The following is a 23,256-nucleotide window of genomic DNA, read 5'->3' on the forward strand; positions in this document are numbered from 1 at the left end:
TGAGTTTGGGTGAACTCTGGGAGTTGGTGATGGACAGGGAGGCCTGGCGTGCTGCGATTCATGGGGTCACAAAGACTCGGACATGACTGAGCGACTGAACTGAACTGAACTGATGCTGATAACACATTGTTCAAAGGCCTACAGAATAAATAGTGTTAACTCACAAATTAGACGTCTGAGTCCCTGGCAGGAAGGAAGAAATTTTATCTGGATTTCATGACAGCTTGCACCCTCCCTATTTCTTCTTTTAATCTTTGACAACATAGACAAAAGGACAGAAAAATGAAAATGAGAGAATGCATGTTAGGCCACTTTGAGACAGCATAAAAGAACTCTAAAAAAAAGGGGGTGTTTTCCTAAACAAATCTCTCTACCTTTTTTTTTTTTCTTTCAAGATTGGAGGAAGCTAAATGGACTGAATGGAAAAAAAATGCTCACTAGAAAAATGGTAGTCAAGTAATAATTGAACATCTAAAATCTGATGCAATTTCAGAACTAAGAAGTATTTGAGAGATCTACTAGGGCAGTGATTCTCAAATTTTGGGTGCTTGTCAAAGTACATATTCTTAAACTCCACCCCTACAGATTTATTTATTCAGTATAAATTTACTGATGCCCACTATCTTCTAGGCTCTGGGGTTATAGTGATACTTAAGCCAAAACAATTGCCTTTGTTAAATATATGATAAAACAAGTGGTTCACATATCATGCTTTGAGAAACATATTTTTTGCCAACAATTTTGCTTTGGGAATTATCCTTATTTTGGTATTAATTTTTCATAGCACCCTTTACCTGGGTATTCAAATGGAATATGTATGGCAAAATAAAACAGAAGAGTTCATTTCCTAGAATGAATAAGTAAAACAGGTCAATTGCTCCCATTGTTGTCAAGATAACTGGGTTACTTCCAGCTGCCATGTCACTTTAAAAAATTAATAATAATTTTATTAATCTAAGACTCAATGTCACCATTTGTAAAATACTGATTAAAAAGAGTATGTACCATTTAGGGGTTGATATAAGATTAGGTGAACTAACATCCAGAGTGAATGGTATATGGCACTCAAGAGAATATCAATTTTTATAGTATATCAAGTACTGTGATTGTAAAGCCCCCACAGGTGGATCTCTTTTAGTCAAATAGAAACATGGAACGTCTAAGGTGGGAGATTTATCAATCACAGTTGTGTTATTATGGTATTTAAACAGTGCTCTGGAGAGCCAGATTTAAACTGCTGGAAGAACTCCTTCATTGCTTTTAGTTATTTTGCTAATAGGAATTCATGTGCAATTTTAGTAAGAAAAAAGTGACTGTTACGAAAAGCTTGGAAACCACTGGCCATCCCAATGCCTCATTCTAAAGCTGAGAAATTAAAAATGGCTATGATTTTCTAAGGTCATATAGCAGAGTTAGTGGTAGAGCTGATATTGAAAGGCTTCTTTGAAATGAATGTTTGGAAATGGGAATATGAGTAATTGTGGCCTCAAACACTTTGCAGATTGAAACTGAGTAAAAATTCATAAAAACAAAAGTAAAATAATTGAAATCTGACTTTCTGGAGGGGATGGTTCCTCTGTATTCGCTTGAAACCATTTGAAATGTAGACATTCTTTCTTTACAGGTGAAATGCATTTCCAAATACTACACAGTGAATTTTCATTTTGACTGTAAGTGTAGAGGAGAATAGAGCTTTAAAAGCAATTTAAAATTGTTTGGAACTATATGTTCCAATTATGATAAAATTCAGACTAATGCTTAACAGAAATTTATTTTTAAAAATAATGTGAAAAATATGAAATTTATTTAAAAAACACATTTTCCATGTTGCAAAATAAAGCATTCATATTTTGTATCTAATTATAACACTCAGGAAATGGTGTCCTGGCTAATGAGAAATCTTTTTCTTTTAATGCTTGGTATTAAAAATCTGAACATGTAAGTAGCACATTTTGTTTTAGGAATTGATAATGAACCTGACCTAATGTTTCTTTTATAATTTCACTGTCTAGGATCATTTTTCCTAACACTATTTCTTATTGTATAGTACTATGGATACAAGAATAACAGGAGATTATAAACTACAAGTTTAAAAAAAACCTACCAAAATCTAAATCCCTGATATGAATTTATTGTGTTGTTATTTGACCTATTTTCCAAAAGAAGAAGGGATATATTCTCTACTGAGGTTCTTGTTATTCAATAATAATAATAATATTTCAAAATGAAATCATTGACTTTTATTCTGTTTCATAAAGACCAGTTATGGAATCATATCTTCATAGTTTCAAATTTGGTATCTAGAGACATTTGAATAATGTTAGAGATTAATGTAATCTGTTTTAAATTACATTTTATAATAGAAACAAAAGTATTCTATGAAAGGAAAACCTTGTGTTTAATTACTAATTCCCTCTAGAATGGTATAAAATCAAATATAATGAGCAAGACATGAGAACAAATAATATTTACATATTTTTAATATGCTTTATGTTAATATTTAATATGTTTTCTCAGGGATTAATATCTTAAAAACACATTTTTATATTCATATGCTGGATAATTCTCAATTGTCTGCTACTTACTCTCCATTGGTTCCAGTGTTTGAAATTTCCCCATGTTTTATGAGATTTAAAAGTTTTCATTTTCTATTTTTATTTCAAAATAAAATTGAACATCTTTAAAGTGACTATATTAGTTACTTGTTCAAAAAACTTCAACATCAGACTGCTTGGGGAGCCAATCGAGAATTTGTTTGAACAGCAAGAATTCTTCTTAGGTAAAACAGATCATTTTGAACAGTCTCTTGGTAGTAAGAAGCACTGATTGAGGAGTACAAATATTAATTTAAAAAATTCCACTATAAACAATTGCCAGTCACAATTTCATTTTAAAAGTAAGCTTACAAAATTTAATTTGATTCTAAAATTTTAAGGGGCTAAAGTTCTTTGTCAAATATGAATGATGTAAATAAAATTTAGCAACTAATGATAAATTTAACAACTTAATAATTATATTTATTTAATAGTATAACTAGAACAGGAATGAGTTTATGTTTAAAATAGGTTTTATGACTTAAAGGAAGATTCATGTTTTCAGATTGTAGTGGAGGAAGGTTTTACAGCTGGGACTCCTGAAGAAGAACTTCTCCATCCTGAATTCCCATATTGAGGCCAGACTGAATAATTACAGTTTTTATTATACCTTGCAACAATGAAATCATAACATACATTTTTGATAACTCTCTTTTTGATTCCTTAAGAACAGCAAAGATTTATAGTTACATATAATGAATCTTATCCAAAAGGAAATTTATTGCACAATAATGTGGTTAGAATTTCATTTATAAAGCTTATTTTTTCCTTCCCATATGATATAAATGATGACTAAAATTCTACTTCTGGATTTCAATAGGGGACTGAAATCTTTTTTTCTGAGTTTTTTAGAGTCAATGTTTTGATTCCTGTGGGTAATGAGGAAGATGCTTGGTACAATTCTCCATGCTAGGATGGGAAGGTCTCTGTCTAGAGATATTGTGCAAAAGTTGTTAACCAGTTTAACCATGGAAATTCTTGACATTTTAAAACCACAATTTTGGTGTTAGTCTGATTATTCAGTAGTCCCCATATCTGCTAATCTGTGGAAGGGAGGGGAGTAATTAAGATTTCAACATCTTCTTTACTCTTGTTTATAATTTCATATACTTAAACTTTAAATATGAATTGCTTTCCCTTTTTACACAAGTTATAAAAATAAGAGGCCCTGTTTACACAGTTTGCATTTTTATGAAATTTGCAGTTTGAAAAAAAAGCTTTTTAAAAAGTGGCAATTAATGCTTTTCTTTGAATATGCTGTAACTTTAGTTTTTTTTTTCTGAAATAGTTTCTGAATTTAATCCACTAAACATATGAAGATAGAATTTTTATTTAGCACTAGAGTAAAACATACTAAGGACTGAAGAAAAGGAAGTTTTTTTTTCTGGTTCTGCTTAATTTTCTTTGTGCGTGGCACCCCCTTTATGACAGCTAACAATATTATATTTAAATTTTATATATTGACAAAATGCAATCTACCTCTGTAAGCATTGTGCCATTCAACAGTACTACTATTAAATTTACATACCACAGTTTAAATTACATCCATTTCAGGAATGGTAAAATGCTAAAACTCAAGTATCTAACCGCCTTACTGGAATGAGTACAATTTACAAATACAATAATTACATTTTAAAACCATTAACAATATTACACCTAGAAGTAAATACTGTAGGACTGGTCATCATGGTATCGGGTCAGGGAAATCATTGCTGAAAGTCATTGACATTTCCAGCAGATATATCCCAAGTGCAGATTTTTGGTTTGTTTTCATCAAACCAAAATTAAAATCTGTTTCTCATACAAGAGTTCTCCATTATATGAATCTCCAAATCCTTGCATAAGATTTTATTAGTTATCTGCCAAGTATTTTCCTGCAAAATAAAACAACATACAGGTTATCTGCTAGTTCCATAATGCGGTTATTATGTGGGAACATTTTATTCTTCCTGCCTTACTTCTAGAAACTAAATATTACATACTTAAGGGGTACAATACTAGCATAAAACACATAGAGTGTTTAAAGTTTTCAGTTGTCTAGACCAGCAGGTTGCCTTTTCACATTTCCATATATGAACACTTTGCAGGGGTTTGGGTTTTGCCCAGAATAGGTTGGAAGATTTGTTCCTGGATGTGAGAATCCAACTTCTTATAGTAGGAGTAATCATATAATTACTTTTCAATGTGGGCCATTTTTGAGAGTGAAAGGGGGCTAACTAATAATTATATCAATACTGCAACCATAAAACCCTGGATGTATCCCAGCAAATCCTTGGCAAACAAATCACCTTAATATTGGGGAATCCTTACCAATAAACTCTCACGTGTGCCCCCAAAGGGGTCTCATGACCACATTTCAGCTCAAGGTAACTGGTTCTGATCTTTGGCCTAGACTTTTTAAAGTTGTTATTGAAATGAAAGATAGATACTCTTAGATCTCAGCTAAGCCTGAGTCTAAAATCTATGAAGATCTGCTGCAGAAAAAGCATTTTCAGGTAAGAGAGAAAACAGCATTTATCTTGCTTGTCAGTGTAACAAAATGGCATTTATCTTGTTTGTCAACATAACAAAGTAGAACTTATAGCATTAACCTCAGTGTACATCCATATATAATGGGAATGACAGGTCAGTAACATGGTCGTCCTAATTTCTGATTTCCCCAATTTATTGTCCTATTTTTACTTCATTCAACAATTGGTTTGCTTTCTGATTGCAATGGGACATGGGGGTTGGGAGTGGAGAAGAAGAGGAGGAAGATGATCAGAAAATCATACATATTTCTTCTTAAGGAAGAATAGCTAAGGCAATATTGTTGTTTGCAAATGAGCACACAAGATACCCACTTACCTGCAGCAAATCTTTTCTTGATGAGTGAAAATCTGTACCCTGCTCCAACAAGTTCAATGTCACAGCCAGAAAGAGTGCTTCCTTCGCTTGTAAACTGCACAACCAATGGGGAAGGTTTGCTTGGGCCTTCAGATAACTGAAATCTTGCCAATAAGGAACCTACCCCTACAAAAAGAGTATTAAAAGATAATGGTCAACACAACATTCTGGATATAATTTTGGAAATTGTATTCAAGGTTAAAGTGCAAAATCAATCTTCCTAGAACATAGTATATGTATATTTCAGGGACAAAATAGTGACGAATAATATTTGTCATGAAATATTATTCATGACTTTTTAAATACAGCAATAAAAATGTAATTCAGCCAAATGGTACTTCAAAATTTGGAAGCATGATACTTGGAAGGCAATGTATTTCCAGCTTATGATTAATATACAAGGAAAGTGAAAAATATCTAAACTATCAGAGTGTGAGATCTGATACAGAATGAAAACATGTTTCATTAGAAGGTCTCTGCTTCATGTATGGTCTGTTTGATGTGGGGTGTTCGATGGAAAAGAGGTAACAGAAGATTCACTGAAGAACTATTTTCTCTTATTGGTAAAAATAATAATACATAACAAAATTAACCAAAATACTTTGATTAACTTTAGTATTAAGGGTATTTTGATTAATAGGTTTTTAATATCTGACAGTTATTTCAGCTTTATATATTAAATAAAATAAGCCTGTGATTGCATTACCTCCATTTTCTGACTTCTGAGAAATATCAGGAATCTTCCACAATATTCTTTGTTGGTCAGCATTCCTAAAAATAAAATAGGTAAAAGACTTCTACATATGTAAGGGTTTTTGTTTAATGGATGTCATATTTTTCCAAAGTGTTAATTAATAAAAATGATCTTAAAAATTTTAGCTACAATTTAAGCATTATCTATCTATCCATCCATCATCCCTCTTCCTCTCCCTCCTTTCATCTATCCACCCTTCCATCCATCCATCCTTTCATTCATCCATCCATCTATCCATAAATCCTCTGCTTTCTCTTTCTTTACTGTCACTACACCATCAGAGAGTTAAACATTTAGAGGGCAGTACAGTTAAAAATTTAACACATCTACTGAAAAAATAGAAGGGAAGTGTTAGTTGATCAATTAACTCAGGTAATTTAAATTGAAGCTGTTATATGGTTGACATTCTTTTTTTTTAATGTTCTACTTTTTGCTTCTAACAATCATATGGAATCACTGTAATATTTTTCCTTAGGAGAGTAGGCTCTATTTATATCCATTATTGATACTCGGTGTCTATTCTGTTTTTGTTCCCATACCTTCTCTAGTGTACCTTTTAATAATACAGAGACTGCAAAATGAAACTCAGACTCCCTTGTAATTAGGGTCCTAGATGCAGACTAAGGTCCACCAATCACATGCACTAATTGATTAGGAGGAAAGAAGTGGGGCAGAGGCCATTTTCTTGATGCTTTTTGGGCTGTTTTCTGCTAGTCAGCAACCTGAGATGATGTAGGGAATCTTCTTAAACAGTGCTCCAATCCAGTCTCCGTTTTGTAGTTGTTGAGAAGCAGTTTAGGCAGTGCCAGTAGGAGCTTTCTTATCCTTGGATTCTCATGAGGGTGGTGGATTCTTGAATTCAGTGGCTCCACTGACAGCCTTCTAATTTCTCTCCTTCCTGGTTGCAGCAGAGGTAGCAACTCCCTTGGTGGGTCAGTTCTGCAGTGTTCTGGGAAATATTCTTGGAGATCCAGCCTAAACCTTGTTCTTCTTTTTGTGTATGAACAAAATCCCTGGGTTAAATCATTTTCTGCTCGAAATAGCTATAGCAGTTTCTGTTTTCTGCCCTGAACCCTGACACCCAGGCCTACTGTGATCTCTTCCTACAGGAACACAAATGTTAAAATGTCTGTTAAGCCTTTGCCAGAAGGAGCCCTCTGGTGTAGAGGAAGGGGGCTAGTGGCTCCTTACCAGACTGCTGGTGGAAGCACCGCCTGGAGCTTGGTTACCCCTCCATCCACGGGGACCAAGAACTGCACGTTGTTGAGGGCCACGGCTGTTGTCATTGCATCTGTATTGTATTTGTAATCTATGCGCAGGTCGGTGCTTGCTGGTTCACATCGCCAGTTCACTGCCAAGTTCAGAGGCGTGGACTGAATGCCCTGGGCTGACACCTTGCCAAAGACAGAAAAGAGAACATTTAAGGCTTGACTATTAATCTGAAACAAAGCCAGAAGCTATGATTATGTCCTATGAGAATATTCATAGATATCAAAAGATCCTTGTGCTGCTCACAAATGAGCAGTCAGTAAAAAAAATGTCACCATGATGGGTAAGTGAGATTTGGATGCTTCAGGTAAACAGTTACAGATTAAAAACATAAAATCAATGATTAAAATCTTCATAGCACTTTAGAGTTTACAATTCATTTTATGTCAGTTAGGCAGATGGTATCACAGTGCTTAGGAGCTGAGGCCAAGAAGGCAGATAGTCCTGGGTGTGAGTTCTTTCTTTTTAAAGTTGAAGTGCAGTTGCTGTACAATATTATATAAGTTACAGGTGCATAACATAGTGATTCACAGTTTTAAAAAGTTATACTCCATTTACAGTTACTAGAAAGTATTGGCTATATTCTCCATGTTGTATAATATATCCTTGTACTTTATTTTATACATAACAGTTTGTACCTCTTAAAATCCTACCAATGCCCTTCCACTAGTGACCACTGGCTTTTTCTCTATATCTGTGAGTCTACTTCTTTTTTTGTTATATTCACTAGTTGTTTGTATTTTTAAGATTCCACATATAAATGAGACAGTATTTGTCCTTCTCTGTCTGACTTATTTCACTTAGAATGCTGCTGCTGCTGCTGCTGCTAAGTCGCTTCAGTCGTGTCCAACTCTGTGTGACCCCATAGATGGCAGCCCACCAGGCTCCCCTGTCCCTGGGATTCTCCAGGCAAGAACACTGAAGTGGGCTGCCATTTCCTTCTCCAATAATGTCCTCCAAATCCATCCATGTTGCTGCAAATAGTGAAATTTCATTCTTTTTATGGTTGAGTAGTATTCTGTTATATACATATAGATATACATATATCCCATATCTTTTTTATCCATTCATCTGTTGATAGAAACAGGCTGCTTCTGTACCTTGGCAAATTGTAGGTAATGCTGCTATAAACACTGGGGTGCATGTATCTTTTCAAATTAGTGTTTTGGGTTTTTCAGATATATCTCAGTATGAGTTCTGCTTGTCACTTCCAAGCTGAGTGATCTTGGACCAGTCATTAAAAACCTCTCTGTGCCTCTGTTATTTCCTCATCTGCCAAATGAGAATGATAATAACTTTTAAAAATATTTATTTTTTAATTTTTTTGGCCACACCATGTGGTATGTAGGATCTTAGTACCCTCGTGTGTGCATGCTAAGTTGCTTCAGTTGTGTCTGACTCTGTGCAACCCTATGGACTCTAGCCCACTAGTTTCCTCTGTCCATCGGATTCCCCAGGCCAGAATACTGGAGTGGGTTGCCAGGCCCTCCTCCAGGGGATCTTCCCACCCAGGGATCAAACCCACATCTCTTACATCTCCTGCACTGGTAGGCTGGTTCTTCACCACTAGTGCTTCCTGGGAAGCCCTTGAGTACCTTCACCAGGGATCAAACTCATGCTTCCTTCACTGGAAGGCTGGAGTCTTAATCGCTGGACTACTAGAGAAGTCCTGGGAATGAGAATAATACTTATACCTAGAGATGTTAGGATGATTGAAAAAGGTGTTTTATATGAAACACTCAGCATAGTGCTTAATATATCATAAGGAATTAACATTTTAATACATGTAACCTATTAATATTCTTATCATATTTGCTCTTCACAAATAGTGAGTTAGACAAAGCAAATTATGATTACTCTTGTTGGATTTGCCATTTTAAGGACTTAAAACCAGATCTTCTAACTGGCAGTACTGCATTCCACAGTCTACTGTCAATTCTAGTTAGAAACAACTGTGAATTTGACTAAGGAAGAGTCAGATTTGAAGAATCAGCAAAAGGTTATAAAACAATAATACCAACTTGAATCTTGGATCCACAGTGAAAATTTTGTAAGGTAATTATTTCTACCTTTTACAAGTATACGAGCACCTCAGGGGTTGCGTGGGTGATGTCTGTAGTCTTGAAGTTTTGTTCATGAAGTATGAGTTCTAATGATTTTGAAGACTATAAACAGTTTTTTATTGGTCTAGCAATGCCTGCACATATGGATACCATGGGGAAGGGTCCTGAAGACAGGCTGCACTTACAGAGCGGGTATGGTTGATTTGGAAACAACCAGACATGGATCCTTTTATAAAATGAAAGACATGACTTTTGATGACATAATTTTAGTTAGATGGTCATTATAATAAAAATTTTAAAACTTTACAATAATTTCTATAATAAACCTTATAATAAAGTTTCTACACTTTATTTTTAGCAGCCCAGTCCTCTGCAAATGAACTCTTATTTAGAAGTCTGTTAGTTAAGGGCTCAAAAGAAGAGCAGACTCGCTCTCCCTTGCCATTTCTACACTCTTCTCAGGAGGAGTTCTCAACTTCATAGTAGTTCCTCTGCCCAATGAGGGGCTTTATGGACATGTGATTGGCTCAGTTACTGAGGAGGGTGCTACTGGTAGCCAGAAAGTAAACTTGCTTTGATTTGAGAGTGATTCCACAAAGTGCTAATAATGCCTCCCACCTAATCCCCTGCATTGCTGAAAAACAATAACAACATTACAACTAAACCACAACAAAAGGGATTTCTCATTTAAAGCAAAATGGCAGATTTAGGGCTACTTCTGAAATATGTTAAGCTGTTAGTTCTCCACAGCTTAAAAAATACCTAGCTGAGAATCATTTTTATCCTTATTTGTGGATGAGGAAACTGAGGCTCAGGGAGATTAAGTGTCCAAGGTCAGTGGACAGTAGGGAAGCTGACTTAATTCCAGAATTCAGTCTCCTGCCTATATATTAATACTTTACATCACATTCATATTGCAATAGGTGAATTCTGTCTACCTTCTAGGCTTTGTCATAATGATGTTTAAAGCTTAGACAATACTATTCTTACTAGAAAAATGTTACACCCATTTGTATTTTTGAGCAATGTACCAGCACATAGACATTTCATGTTCAATGGTTTCCTTACACCATGTGAGCCCATTGGGTGCATTTTCAGCCTATGGGGTGCATTATAATCACTTGGAGGTCTTGTAAAAATATGTACACCTTGGTCACATCCTTGTCTAACTCAATGAAACTAAGCCATGCCGTGTGGAGCCACCCAAGACAGACAGGTCATGGTGGAGAGGTCTGACAGAATGTGGTCCACTGGAGAAGGAAATGGCAAACCACTTCAGTATTCTTGCCTTGAGAATTCCATGAACAGTATGAAAAGGCAAAAAGAAAGGACACTGAAAGATGAACTCCCTGGGTTGGTAGGTGGCCAATATGCTACTGGAGATCATTGGAGAAATTACTCCAGAAAGAATGAGGGATGGAGCCAAAGCTACAACAACACCCACTTGTAGATGTGACTGGTGATAGAAGCAAGGTCCGATGCTGTAAAGAGCAATATTGCATAAGAACCTGGAATGTCAGGTCCATGAATCAAGGCAAACTGGAAGTGGTCAAACAGGAGATGGCAAGAGTGAACGTCGACATTCTTGGAATCAGCAAGCTAAAATGGACTGGAATGGGTGAATTTAACTCAGATGACCATTATATATACTACTGTGGCAAGAATCCTTTAGAAGAAATGGAGTAGCCATAATAGTCAACAGAAGAGTCCGAAATGCAGTACTTGGATGCAGTCTCAAAAATGACAGAATGATCTCTGTTTGTTTCCAAGGCAAACCATTCAATATCACTGTAATCCAAGTCTATGCTCCAACCAGTTATGCTGATGAAGCTGAAGTTGAACTGTTCTATGAAGACCTACAAGACCTTGTAGAACTAACACCCAAAAAAGATTTTTTTTTTTTTCCTTATAGGGGACTGGAATGCAAAAAGGAAGTCAAGAAATACCTGGAGTAACAGGCAAATTTGGCCTTGGAGTACAGAATGAAGCAGAGCAAAGACTAATAGAGTTTTGCCTAGAGAACGCGCTGGTCATAGCAAACAGCCTCTTCCAACAACACAAGAGAAGACTCTACACACGGACATCACCAGATGGTCAACACCGAAATCAGACTGATTATATTCTTTGCAGCCAAAGATGGAGAAACTCTATACAGTCAGCAGAAACAAGACCAGGAGCTGACTATGGCTCAGATCATGAACTCATTGCCAAATTCATACTTAAATTGAAGAAAGTGGGGAAAACCACTAGACCATTCAGTTATGACCTAAATCAAATCCCTTATGACTATACAGTGGAAGTGAGAAATAGATTTAAGGGACTAGATCTGATAGACAGAGTGCCTGTTGAACTATGGATGGAGGTTTGTGACATTGTACAGGAGACAGGGATCGAGACCATCCCCAAGAAAAAGAAATGCAAAAAAGCAAAATGGCTGTCTGTGGAGGCCTTACAAATATCTGTGAAAAGAAGAGAAGCAAAAAGCAAAGGAGAAAAGGAAAGATATACCCATCTGAATGCAGAGTTCCAAAGACTAGCAAGGAGAGATAAGAAAACCTTCCCCAGTGATCAATGCAAAGAAATAGAGGAAAACAATAGAATGGGAAAGACTGGAGATCTCTTCAAGAAAATTAGAGACACCAAGGGAACATTTCATGCAAAGATGGGCTCGATAAAGGACAGAAATGGTATGGATCTGATAGAAGAAAATATTAAGAAGAGGTGGCAAGAATACACAGAAGAACTGTACAAAAAAGATCTTTACAACCCAGATAATCACGATGGTATGATCACTCACTTAGAGCCAGACATTCTGGAATGTGAAGTCAAGTGGGCCTTAGGAAGCATCACTATAAACAAAGCTAGTGGAGGTAATGGAATTCCAGTTAGCTATTTCAAATCCTGAAAGATGATGCTGTCAAAGTGCTGCACTCAATACACCAGCAAATTTGGAAAACTCAGCAGTGGCCATAGGACTGGAAAAAGTCAGTTTTCATTCCAATCCCAAAGAAAGGCAATGCCAAAGAATGCTCAAACTACACAATTGCACTCATCTCACATGCTAGTCAAGTAATGCTCTAAAGACATCAAGCCAGGCTTCAGGGATACATGAACCATGAACTTCCAGATATTCAAGCTGGTTTTAGAGAAGGCAGAGGAACCAGAGATCAAATTGCCAACATCTGCTGGATCATCAAAAAAGCAAGAGAGTTCCATAAAAACATCTATTTCTGCTTTATTGACTGTGCCAAAGCCTTTGACTATATGGATCACAATAAACTATGGAAAATTCTGAAAGAGATGGAAATACCAGATCACCTGACCTGCTTCTTGAGAAACCTGTATGCAGGTCAGGAAGCAACAGTTAGAACTGGACATGGAACAACAGACTGGTTCCAAATTGGGAAAGGAATACATCAAGGCTGTATACTGTCACCCTGCTTATTTAACTTATATGCAGAGTACATGAGAAAGGCTGGGCTGGATGAAGCACAACCTGGAATCAAGATTGCCGGGAGAAATAGCAAGAACCTCAGATATGCAGATGACACCACCCTTATGGCAGAAAGTGAAAAATAACTAAAAAGCCTCTTGATGAAAGTGAAAGAGGAGAGAGAAAAGGTTGGCTTAAAGCTCAACATTCAGAAAACTAAGATCATGGCATCTGGTCCCATCACTTCATGACAAATAGATGGGGAAACTGTGGCTGACTTTATTTTGGGGGGCTCCAAAATCACTGCAGGTGGTGACTGCAGCCATGAAATTAAAAGACACTTACTCCCTGGAAGAAAAGTTATGACCAACCTAGACAGTATATTAAAAAGCAGAGACACTACTTTGTCAACAAATGTCCATCTAGTCAAGGCTATGGTTTTTCCAGTGGTCATGTATGGATGTGAGAGTTGGACTATAAAGAAAGCTGAGAGCCAAGGAATTGGTGCTTTTGAACTGTGGTGTTGGAGAAGACTTGTGAGAGTCCTTTGGACTGCAAGGAGATCCAACCAGTTGATCCTGAAGATCAGTTCTGGGTGTTCATGGAAGGACTGATGTTGAAGCTGAAACTCTGATACTTTGGCCACCTGATGTGAAGAGCTGACTCATTTGAAAAGACTCTGATGCTAGGAAAGATTGAGGGCAGGAGGAGAAGGGGACGACAGAGGATGAGATGGTTGGATGGCATCACCGAATCGATGGACATGGGTTTGAGTAAACTCCGGGAGTTGGTGATGGACAGGGAGGCCTGGCATGCTGTGGTTCATCGGGTGGCAAAGAATCAGACACGACTGAGCGCCTGAACTGAACTGAACTGGTCACACCCTGAACTAATTTAAAAAAATCTCTGAGAGTGTCAGGGCTCAGAAGATGTCTCTGTCCCTGTCATCACTATCTCTAACCCTCTCTTCTTCCCTATCTCCATCTCTATTTATCTAAAAATAAATTTTAATATAGGTATCTATCTATATCTATAATTAAGACCAGCTCAGAATCGGCATTTTTTTTTAACTTCCCTGGTGGTTTTAAAGTGCCCTCATGTTTGGGATGTACTGATTTCTATTAAAAAGTGCAACTTTCAAAAGTAATAATTTAATTTCCTCATCTAAAGCAAAATAATTTGAGCATATTTAACCACAAAAATTGCAATGCTCAAAAAATAACCTAGGAGATCAAGTGGCTGGGAATCAGAGGGATACTTAGGCTCTGTAGAATCTTGTTTTGAAACAGGATTATTAGATCAGTAATAATCTTAGGTAAAGGGCAATCCTAAACACAGAAAGAAAGTTCTCATATCCTGTAATGTGTTGTACCAAACATTCTTTTAACTTTAAACTATTTCTTTTTAAAAAATTAATTAATTTATTTTAATTGGAGGCTAATTACTTTACAGTATAGTAGTGGTTTTTGCCTTACACTGACATGAATAAGCCATGGGTGTACAATTGTCCCCCATTCTGAACCCTCCCCCACCTCCCTCCCATCCCATCGCTCAGGGTTGTCCCAGTGTACCAGCTTTGAGTGTCCTGTTTCATGCATCGAACTTGGACTGGTGATCTATTTCACATATGTAATATACATGTTTCAATGCTATTCTCTCAAATCATCCCACCCTGGCCTTCTCTCGCAGAGTCCAAAAGTCTATAATTTATATCTGTGTCTCTTTTGCTGTCTCCCATATAGGGTCATTGTTACCATCTTTCTACATTCCATATATATGCATTAGTATCCTGTATTGGTGTTTTTCTTTCTGACTTACTTCACTCTGTATAACAGGCTTCAGTTTCATCCACCTCATTAGAACTGATTCAAATGTGTTCTTTTTAATAGCTGAGTAATATTACATTGTGTATATGTACCACAGCTTTCTTATCCATTCATCTGTTGATGGACATCTAGGTTGCTCCCATGTCCTGGCTATTATAAATAGTGCTGTGATGAACATTGGGGTAAATGTGTCTCTTTCAATTCTGGTTTCCTCGGTGTGTATGCCCAGCAGTGGGATTGCTGGGTTGTATGGGAGTTCTATTTCCAGTTTTTTAAGGAATCTCCACAGTGTTCTCCATAGTGGCTGTACTAGTTTGCATTCCCACCAACAGTGTAAGAGGGTTTCCTTTTCTTCTCACCTTCTCCAGCATTTATTGTTTGTACACTTTTTGATAGCAGCCATTCTGACCAGCATGAGATGGTACCTCATTGTGGTTTTGATTTGCATTTCTCTGATAATGAGTGATGTTGAGCATCTTTTCATGTGTTTGTTAGCCATCTGTATGTCTTTGGAGAAATGTCTATTTAGTTCTTTGGCCCATTTTTTGTTTGGGTCATTTATTTTTCTGGTATTGAGCTACATGAACTGCTTGTATATTTTTGAGATTAATTCTTTGTCAGTTGCTTCATTTCCTATTATTTTCTCCCATTCTGAAGGCTGTCTTTTCACCTTGCTTATAGTTTCCTTTGTTGTGCAAAAGCTTTTAAGTTTAATTAGGTCCCATTTGTTTATTTTTGCTTTTATCTCCAGTATTCTGGGAGGTGGGTCATAGAGGATCCTGCTGTGATTTATATCAGAGAGTGTTTTGGCTATGTTTTCCTCAGGGAGTTTTATAGTTTCTGGTATTACATTTAGATCTTTAATCCATTTTGAGTTTATTGAGTTTATTTTTGTTAATGGTGTTAGAAAGTATTCTAGTTTCATTCTTTTACAGGTGATTGACCAGTTTTCCCAGCACCATTTGTTAAAGAGATTGTCTTTTCTCCATTGTATACTCTTGCCTCCTTTGTCAAAGATAAGGTGCCCATAGGTGCATGGATTTATCTCTGGGCTTTCTATTTTGTTCCATTGATCTGTATTTCTGTCTTTGTGCCAGTGCCAGACTGTCTTGATGACTGTGGCTTTGTAGTAGAGCCTGAAGTCAGGCAGACTGATTCCTCCAGTTCCATTCTTCTTTCTCAAGATTGCTTTGGCTATTTGAGTTTTTTTGTATTTCCATACAAATTAATGAAATTATTTGTTCTAGTTCTGTGAAAAAATACCTTTGGTATCTTGATAGAGATTGTACTGAATCTATAGATTGCTTTGGGTAGTATACTTATTTTCACTATATTGATTCTTCTGATCCATGAGCATGGTCTATTTCTCCATCTATTTGTGTCATCTTTGAGTTCTTTCAACAGTGTTTTATAGTTTTCTATAGATAGGTCTTTTGTTTCTTTAGGTAGATTTATTCCTAAGTATTTTATTCTTTTTGTTACAATGGTGAATGGAATTGTTTCCTTAATTTCTCTTTCTGTTTTCTCACCATTAGTGTATAGGAACGCAAAGAATTTTTTTGTGTTAATTTTATATCCTGCAACTTTCCTTTCATTGATTAGCCCTAGTAATTTTCTGCTGGTGTCTTTAGGGTTTTCCATATAGAGGATCATGTCATCTGCTAACAGTGAGAGTTTTACTTCTTTTCCAATCTGGATTTCTTTCATTTCTTTTTCTTCTCTGATTGCTGTGGCTAAAATTTCCAAAACTATGTTGAATAGTAGTGGTGAGAACAGGTACCATTGTTTTTTTTCCTGACTTTAGGGGAAATGCTTTCAATTTTTCACCATTGAGGGTAATGTTTGCTGTAGGTTTATCATATATGTCTTTTATTATGTTGAGGTATGTTCCTTCTATGCCTGCTTTCCAGAGAGTTTTTATCATAAATGGATGCTGAATTTTGTCAAAGGCTTTCTCTGCATCTATTGAGATAATCATGTGGTTTTTATCTTTCAGTTTGTTAATGTTAACCTTAAATTATTTCTTAAGATAAGTTTCATTAGAATTTATTTTGTGGGACTATCACCTTATTTTAAAAAATCCAACTTACTTACATTTAGTTGTTTAAAATAACAGATTTTAGTACAGTAATGTTCTTAACAAAATTTTGTTTAGAAACTGTTGTGGAACAGTTTATAAACTGTCTGATTCTTTGTGACCCCAATGGATTGTAGCCTACCAGGCTCCTCTGCCCATGGAATTTTCCAGGCAAGAATACTGGAGTGGGTAGACATTTCCTTCTCCAGGGGAGCTTTCTGAATCAAGGATTGAACCCATGTCTCATGCACTGCAGGCAGATACTTTACCACTCTGCCACCTAGGAAGCCCCCTTAACAAAATTACAGTAAACTATTTTGTCAATATTTGAAATCTTAATTGACATAGTTTTCTGCAAATTCATTTTTGTGGCGTGTTTCCCTAAATTTGAATAATTTTTTTTTATTTTTAAGTTTCAAATAATGTATGAATATTCTAAATAGCCTCTACACAGTCTTTTATGATCTCTATATTCTTATAGATTATAGCTTTAAGTAATATTTAAAGAAATGTTACTTTACTTTTATTTAATGTTAAGTATGCTAGAATTGTCAACTACAAATTGGCACTTGCTTTCTACCTCTACAAGGATTAAATCATGTGCTGCTGTAACTGCTGATTTTCAACAGCCCCTGAAAGAAGTTTGGGGTGGAAAGCAGAAATGAGGTATTTAGTGGTCTGGGGAAAACCAGCAGAACAGGTCTTCTGAAAGTTAGATATTTTTCAGAGCTGATTTTATGAGCCTAGTTCTCCTCATATCTAGAAAAGCACTAAAATCCTTCATGGTGATATTGAAGAAGGAATTCATAGGGCCTGGACTCCATCTTAGGCCTGTTCATGCTGATCATGCTCAGCCACCTTTCTAATGAACTCTGAACTCTGTGTTTAGTGCCTATGAAAACAACAACAGAAGGATAAGACCCCCTCCAGACAGGGGAACCTTGAAGATCGTATCTAGGTTACTCATCGCCTAAGAGAAAACATACACTAATCACCCCTTCCTTCAGACAGGCCACAAATTTTTCTGTATCAATTGGAGTGTAACCTTGGGTTTATTGATTATTGGCTAATTGTTTGAGCACATGAGCACATAGCATGTGAATGATGGGGTTACTGGGATTGTATTTTCCTTGGTTTATGTAAATCTCAAGGAATTTGGAGTGGTGGGTTCAGACACATACACGTGGGGTATAAAAGATTTTCACAAATGCTGGTGGGGGTCCTTGGCTAAGAGGAGACTCTGCCTTGGGCCCACTGGTGTAATAAACTGCACTCCACTATCTGCATTGTCCTTCTGAGTGAGTTTGTTTCCTGGAATGCGTGGCTACAGCAATATCTGCTCCTCATGAGTAGCAGTAACCTTCATAAGACTAGCAGAAACCTGCAAAAAAATATGTGCTTAATTGCATGTACTTTGCCTTTACCAAAATCAAATATATACTGACTTCCCTCCTACTTCTTTGTTATAATTTCTCAGAGTTATCTGAAATATTGCCTCCAAGGCTATAGTTCTAATTTTGCCCCAAATAAAACTTGACTCACAACTCTCATATTGTACATTTTTTTAAAGTTGACAAAATATACATTTGTAATATGAAAGAGGCACCCTGACCATATAAACAGTCTTACCTGATATTTGAGCATGTCCACATTATAATACGTAGCCTGGGGTTTTTGTTCCGACACTTTCTTTAGGTGAGTCATCAAATTTGGCATGTTTACCCAGAATTCCTTGGCATTGGCGTCATTTTGGGTATTATCACTATTTAATTGGGAAGAAAAACTGATTGAGTAGCATCTTGTGAAAAACACAAAAGACAAAAAAAGCATCTTAGCAAATTATCATCTGATTTCTAGCTCAATCTTTGAGAATTTATACTGAGTATATTATTAACAATAGTAGAGTTGCCGTTCTGAATGGCATTATGTTAATAAGTACCCATGAAAGTGAAAGTGTTAGTCACTCAGTTGTGTGTGACTCTTTGCAACCCATGGACTGTAGCTCACCAGGCTCCTCAGGAATTCTCCAGGCAAGAATACTGGAGTGGGTTGCCATTTTCTTCTCCAGGGATTCCAGGGGTCAAACCCAGGTCTCCTGCATGCAGGCAGATTCTTTACCCTCTAAGCTACCAGGGAAGCCCATAAATACCCATAGTGAGGCATTATTGTATTGCTGTAAATCCAGTGAGTACCCAGTGATATTAACCAATCATAATGATAACTGGTTGCTTCAAAGAGTGAATTATTTATTAACCCAAATTTAATAGCTCTAATACATCACCACTATTTCCTCTAAATTAGTCAGTTAATATAGTCAAGGAGTCATATACATTGATTTTCTTTTGAATTTACTTCAACAGTAAGTTCTCAGAAATTACTGATTTAAATATTTGGCTCTAAGTAAACATGTTCTTTGTCTCCAACTGAGGAGAAAAGTGTGTTACTAAAATTATCATGTTTCATTTTTAATATTCACAGTGGTTCATCTAAGAGCATCTAAATCATACAAAGTCACCTCACTTACAAAATGATCCTGGAATTTAAGTGATAATAACCAAGGCAGTTACACTAGAGAGTGCAGTCTTGGTGAATTAAATGAGTTTTGTATCCCTAGGGGAGTTGATAGCTTCCCCTGATGTTTCTTGAAAATGCTTGCCTCAGTGGCAAAAGAATCAGGCAAGACTGTGAAAAGCATTTGCTCACTTACTGCATAATGAGGAAATTGAGGGCCCACGTGTCTAAGTAACTTACTAACATTTCACTTTCAGAATATCCTGTAGAATAAGATAACAGTAGCTAGAATTTTTTGAGTATCTATTATGTGCTAGGCACTCTGTTATCTATGCTATAAACTATTTCACTAATATCTACCATGCAAAGAAAGAAGGATCTTCTTTTCTAAAGACAAGTGAATGTTATAAAAAGAGAAAATTAGAGGGAAAAAGAGTCGCTCAGACTCTTTGCAGTCCCATGGACTATAGTCTACCAGGCTTCTCTGTCCATGGTAATTTCCAGGCAAGAGTACTGGAGTGGGTTGCCATTTCCTTCTTCAGGGGACCCAGGAATCGAACCCAGGTCTCCTGCATTGCAGGCAGACGCTTTACCCTCTGAGCCACCAGGGAGAAGGGTGTGATAAAGACAAATTGTCAATTTCTACAATTCAGCCTCCAGAAGCCAAATATAATCAAGCCTTAAAAATGATCCGGGTCCAGAGTGGTTGTAGGGCCCAAGTATCAGCAAGACCCCTATGGTTCTGTTGTGCCTGATACAGGCTGTTGAGGACAAAGCAAAGTCCTATTACTCTGGACAGGTAAAAAGTGGATGGAAAAGACTCTTGGCCCCTTGACTTTGCCCCTGGCCAAGTCAAGCTAAGGATGCTAATAAAGGCTGTATAAACTGTTATTATCTAAAACATCCAAGTTATCCAGAGCTTCTTGAGGAATAGCTATACAAGGAGGCAGGAGACGAGAATACTAGTTCACCAAAATTAAGTCATTTACTTAAGGTTCAATTGCTAAATAAGTAACAAGGTCAGGATAACAGCCCAGGTCAGTCTTACTGCACTATACCAAAACAGATATGGAATTAATATCCAGCAACATTTTATTTTATTAATGTTAATAAGCTATGGTTTTTCCAGTAGTCATGTACAGATTTGAGAGTTGAACCTAACAGAAGGCTGAGCACTGAAAAATTGATGCTTTTGATCTGTGGTGCTGGAGAAGACTCTTGAGAGCCTGGTGGGCAGCAAAGAGATCCTAAAGGAAATCAACCCTGAATATTCATTGGAAGGATTGATGCTAAAGCTGAAGCTCCAACACTCTGGCCACCTAATGTGAAGAGCCAAGTCATTGGAAAAGACCCTAATGCTGAGAAAGATTGAGGGCAAGAGAAGAAGGGGGTTTAAGAGGATGAAATGGTTGGATGGCATCACTGACTCAATGGACATGAATTTGAGCAAACCCTGGGAGATAGTGAAGGACAGGGAAGCCTGGCATGCTGCAGGCCACAGGATTGCAGAGTCGGACACAACTTAGTGACTGAACAACAACAAAAACATTTTATTAAGTTGTGCTAAGCAAATCTGAATAACTGAAAAACCTCAATTATATATTTAACAACACAATAAGCTGAGTCATATGTCTATGATAATTCCTCAGGAAAACTTGCTTTAATAAATAGTTAAGAAAGATTTGGCAATCCAAAGCTTATACAAAGATGCAATTCTTGAATGCTCAAGAAGACTTGAGAATTCTTTAGATTTGTAATTGGTTAACGATTGTTCCTAAACATCCTTGGTAAACAAACCCTTTCATAAGGGAGAAGCAGAAGTAAATTTCAGTTTGGTCCCTGTCATAGGGATTGTAAACCCAAATGTCTCCAGGGACCAAGCTGGTAGCATAAATGTCTTTCAGTAAAGATAATAGAGAGGATTAAGATGACAGATGAAAGGAGTCTTGAGCTGTGTTTGAGAATAATGTTGGGTCCCATTGCCTTTTAAAAAGTAGGTATGGTAGTAGTGGTGGTGGAGCTTCATTGTATAACAAACACCAAACAGGTTGTAGGACTAATGGGTCACCAGTCATAGCCCTGGGCTTCCGCAGTGATTCAGCTGTTAAGAGTCTGCCTGCAATGCAGGAGATGCAGGAAATACAGGTTCGATCCCTGGGTGTGGAAGAGTCCCTGGAGGAGGAAACGGCAACCCAATCCCGTATTCTTGCCTGGAGAATCCCATGGACAGAGGAGTCTGATGGACTACAATCTGTGGGGTCTCAAAGAGTGCAACATGACTGAGCACACACGCAGGCAATCCCAGCCCTAACACAACCGTCAAATACATTTAATAAAGTCCAAGTTAATGAGAGCTTTTGTTTTGTTTAGAAAACAATTTAAGGGTCTATATAATGTTTTGTCAAACAGGAATATTCTCAGGCTGATATTTAATTCAATTCATAAGACTGAAGTATTAATATAAATATAAAAGTCTGATATATATATGTATATATATAACTATATATGTGTATATATATATGTCTAAGAACTTGGTAACATATCTGCCTAAAAATGCAGCAAAAACTATGACTATCCCACCAGTGATATTTACAAACAAACTGGTAAAATAGTGGCACACAAATCCTAATTGCAGATGGAGGAACCTAGAAAAATAAAATTAACTGGCTCAACGTGCACATCAAAAGCACAGAGGAAAACTGAAATAAAGAGTTGTTCATTTCCAATCTTGGCCATTTCTTGCTTATCTTTCACTTCATAGGTGAGCATTTCATTTATATTTTTAAGCCTGGAATCAGGTTTACCAGTTAAACCATCGTAAAGACTAACGAGAAGGGGGTGATTTTAGTCATCATCTCAAAGACCTGTGACTGTCTTTTCATCACTGGAGTGAAAAAGTCTCACGCAGTCAAGAAAGAGAGTAACTGTATTGGCCCTCAAATTCCAAATGACCTTTAGCTATTTTTTCATAAATATCGAGCTTGATAAATCTCTTTAAATTATAGTTGAATTGTTCATTCATTCAACAAGTACTATTCAAGTCCTTATTGGGCCCAGTGGAAGGTACTGAGGATACGGTGGTGATCCAGCAGATGCGCTCTATTCCCTCATGTGTTTTATGGTCTAGCAGGGAAGGTGGATGAATGAAGAAAGCAAGCAGACATATAATTACTGGTTTTAGTAAGTGTGACAATGGAAAGAATGGGAATCTTGAGAGAGAGTAACAAGGTTACATGATTTAGTTTGGGAGTAGGGAGGAGAGTGGGATGGTCAGGCAATGCTGAGTGGAGCTGAGATCTGAAGGATGAGTAGGAGTCTGGTAGAGAAGAGTGGAAATCTTATTGAAGGCAGAGTAAACAAGTGTCCAAAACAGTCTGGTGGAAAAGAGTGGAAATCCTATTAAAGGCAGAGTAATCAAGTGTACAAAACTTTGATGTGGGAAAGACGGGCAGGTATGGCTGCAGCTACAAGGATTCTGAAGAGCATGGTGGGAGATAAGGATAGACAGACAGGCAAGAGTGGATGAATCAGGACCTTGAAGGCAATGTAATGTGAAGCCTCCAGAAGGTTATAAGGGAGGACAACCTGATTAACATCCAAAGAGCTGGCTATTGTGTGTAAGAGTGTGGCAAGATTGGAGGCAGAGAGGGGAAGAGGAAAGCACTGGCTGTGGTCCAGGGAAATGATGGTTATCATCTGGATAGAAGTCATGGTAAAGGGAAAATGTGGCTATTTTAGAGATAGGATTTTAGATGAAATATCAGGACTTGTTGATGGAAAAACTACCAAGAATGTTTCTTTTTGTCTCATCCATTGCCAATAATAAACATGTATAGTGGATCA

General features: G+C 36.9%; 1 protein-coding gene across 10 annotated transcripts in view; it reads right to left on the reverse strand.

The window, feature by feature from the left end:
• Positions 1 to 1,782: 1,782 nt before the first annotated feature.
• SGIP1 (SH3GL interacting endocytic adaptor 1) overlaps positions 1,783 to 23,256 on the reverse strand; it is a 242,247-nt gene continuing 220,773 nt past the window's right edge. For all 10 annotated transcript variants that reach the window (XM_040232658.1, XM_040232655.1, XM_040232654.1 and 7 more), the window contains 5 exons: positions 18,532 to 18,664; positions 7,426 to 7,628; positions 6,187 to 6,251; positions 5,442 to 5,606; positions 1,783 to 4,468 (listed from right to left, as the gene is read on the reverse strand). In XM_040232658.1, the coding sequence (XP_040088592.1) occupies positions 4,446 to 4,468; positions 5,442 to 5,606; positions 6,187 to 6,251; positions 7,426 to 7,628; positions 18,532 to 18,664 (589 nt within the window). In that variant the 3' untranslated portion in view covers positions 1,783 to 4,445. The remainder of the gene's footprint in view (positions 4,469 to 5,441; positions 5,607 to 6,186; positions 6,252 to 7,425; positions 7,629 to 18,531; positions 18,665 to 23,256) is intronic.

This window comes from Oryx dammah, unplaced genomic scaffold (genome assembly GCF_014754425.2).
Source record: "Oryx dammah isolate SB20612 unplaced genomic scaffold, SCBI_Odam_1.1 HiC_scaffold_28, whole genome shotgun sequence".
Taxonomy (NCBI): Eukaryota; Metazoa; Chordata; class Mammalia; order Artiodactyla; family Bovidae; genus Oryx; species Oryx dammah.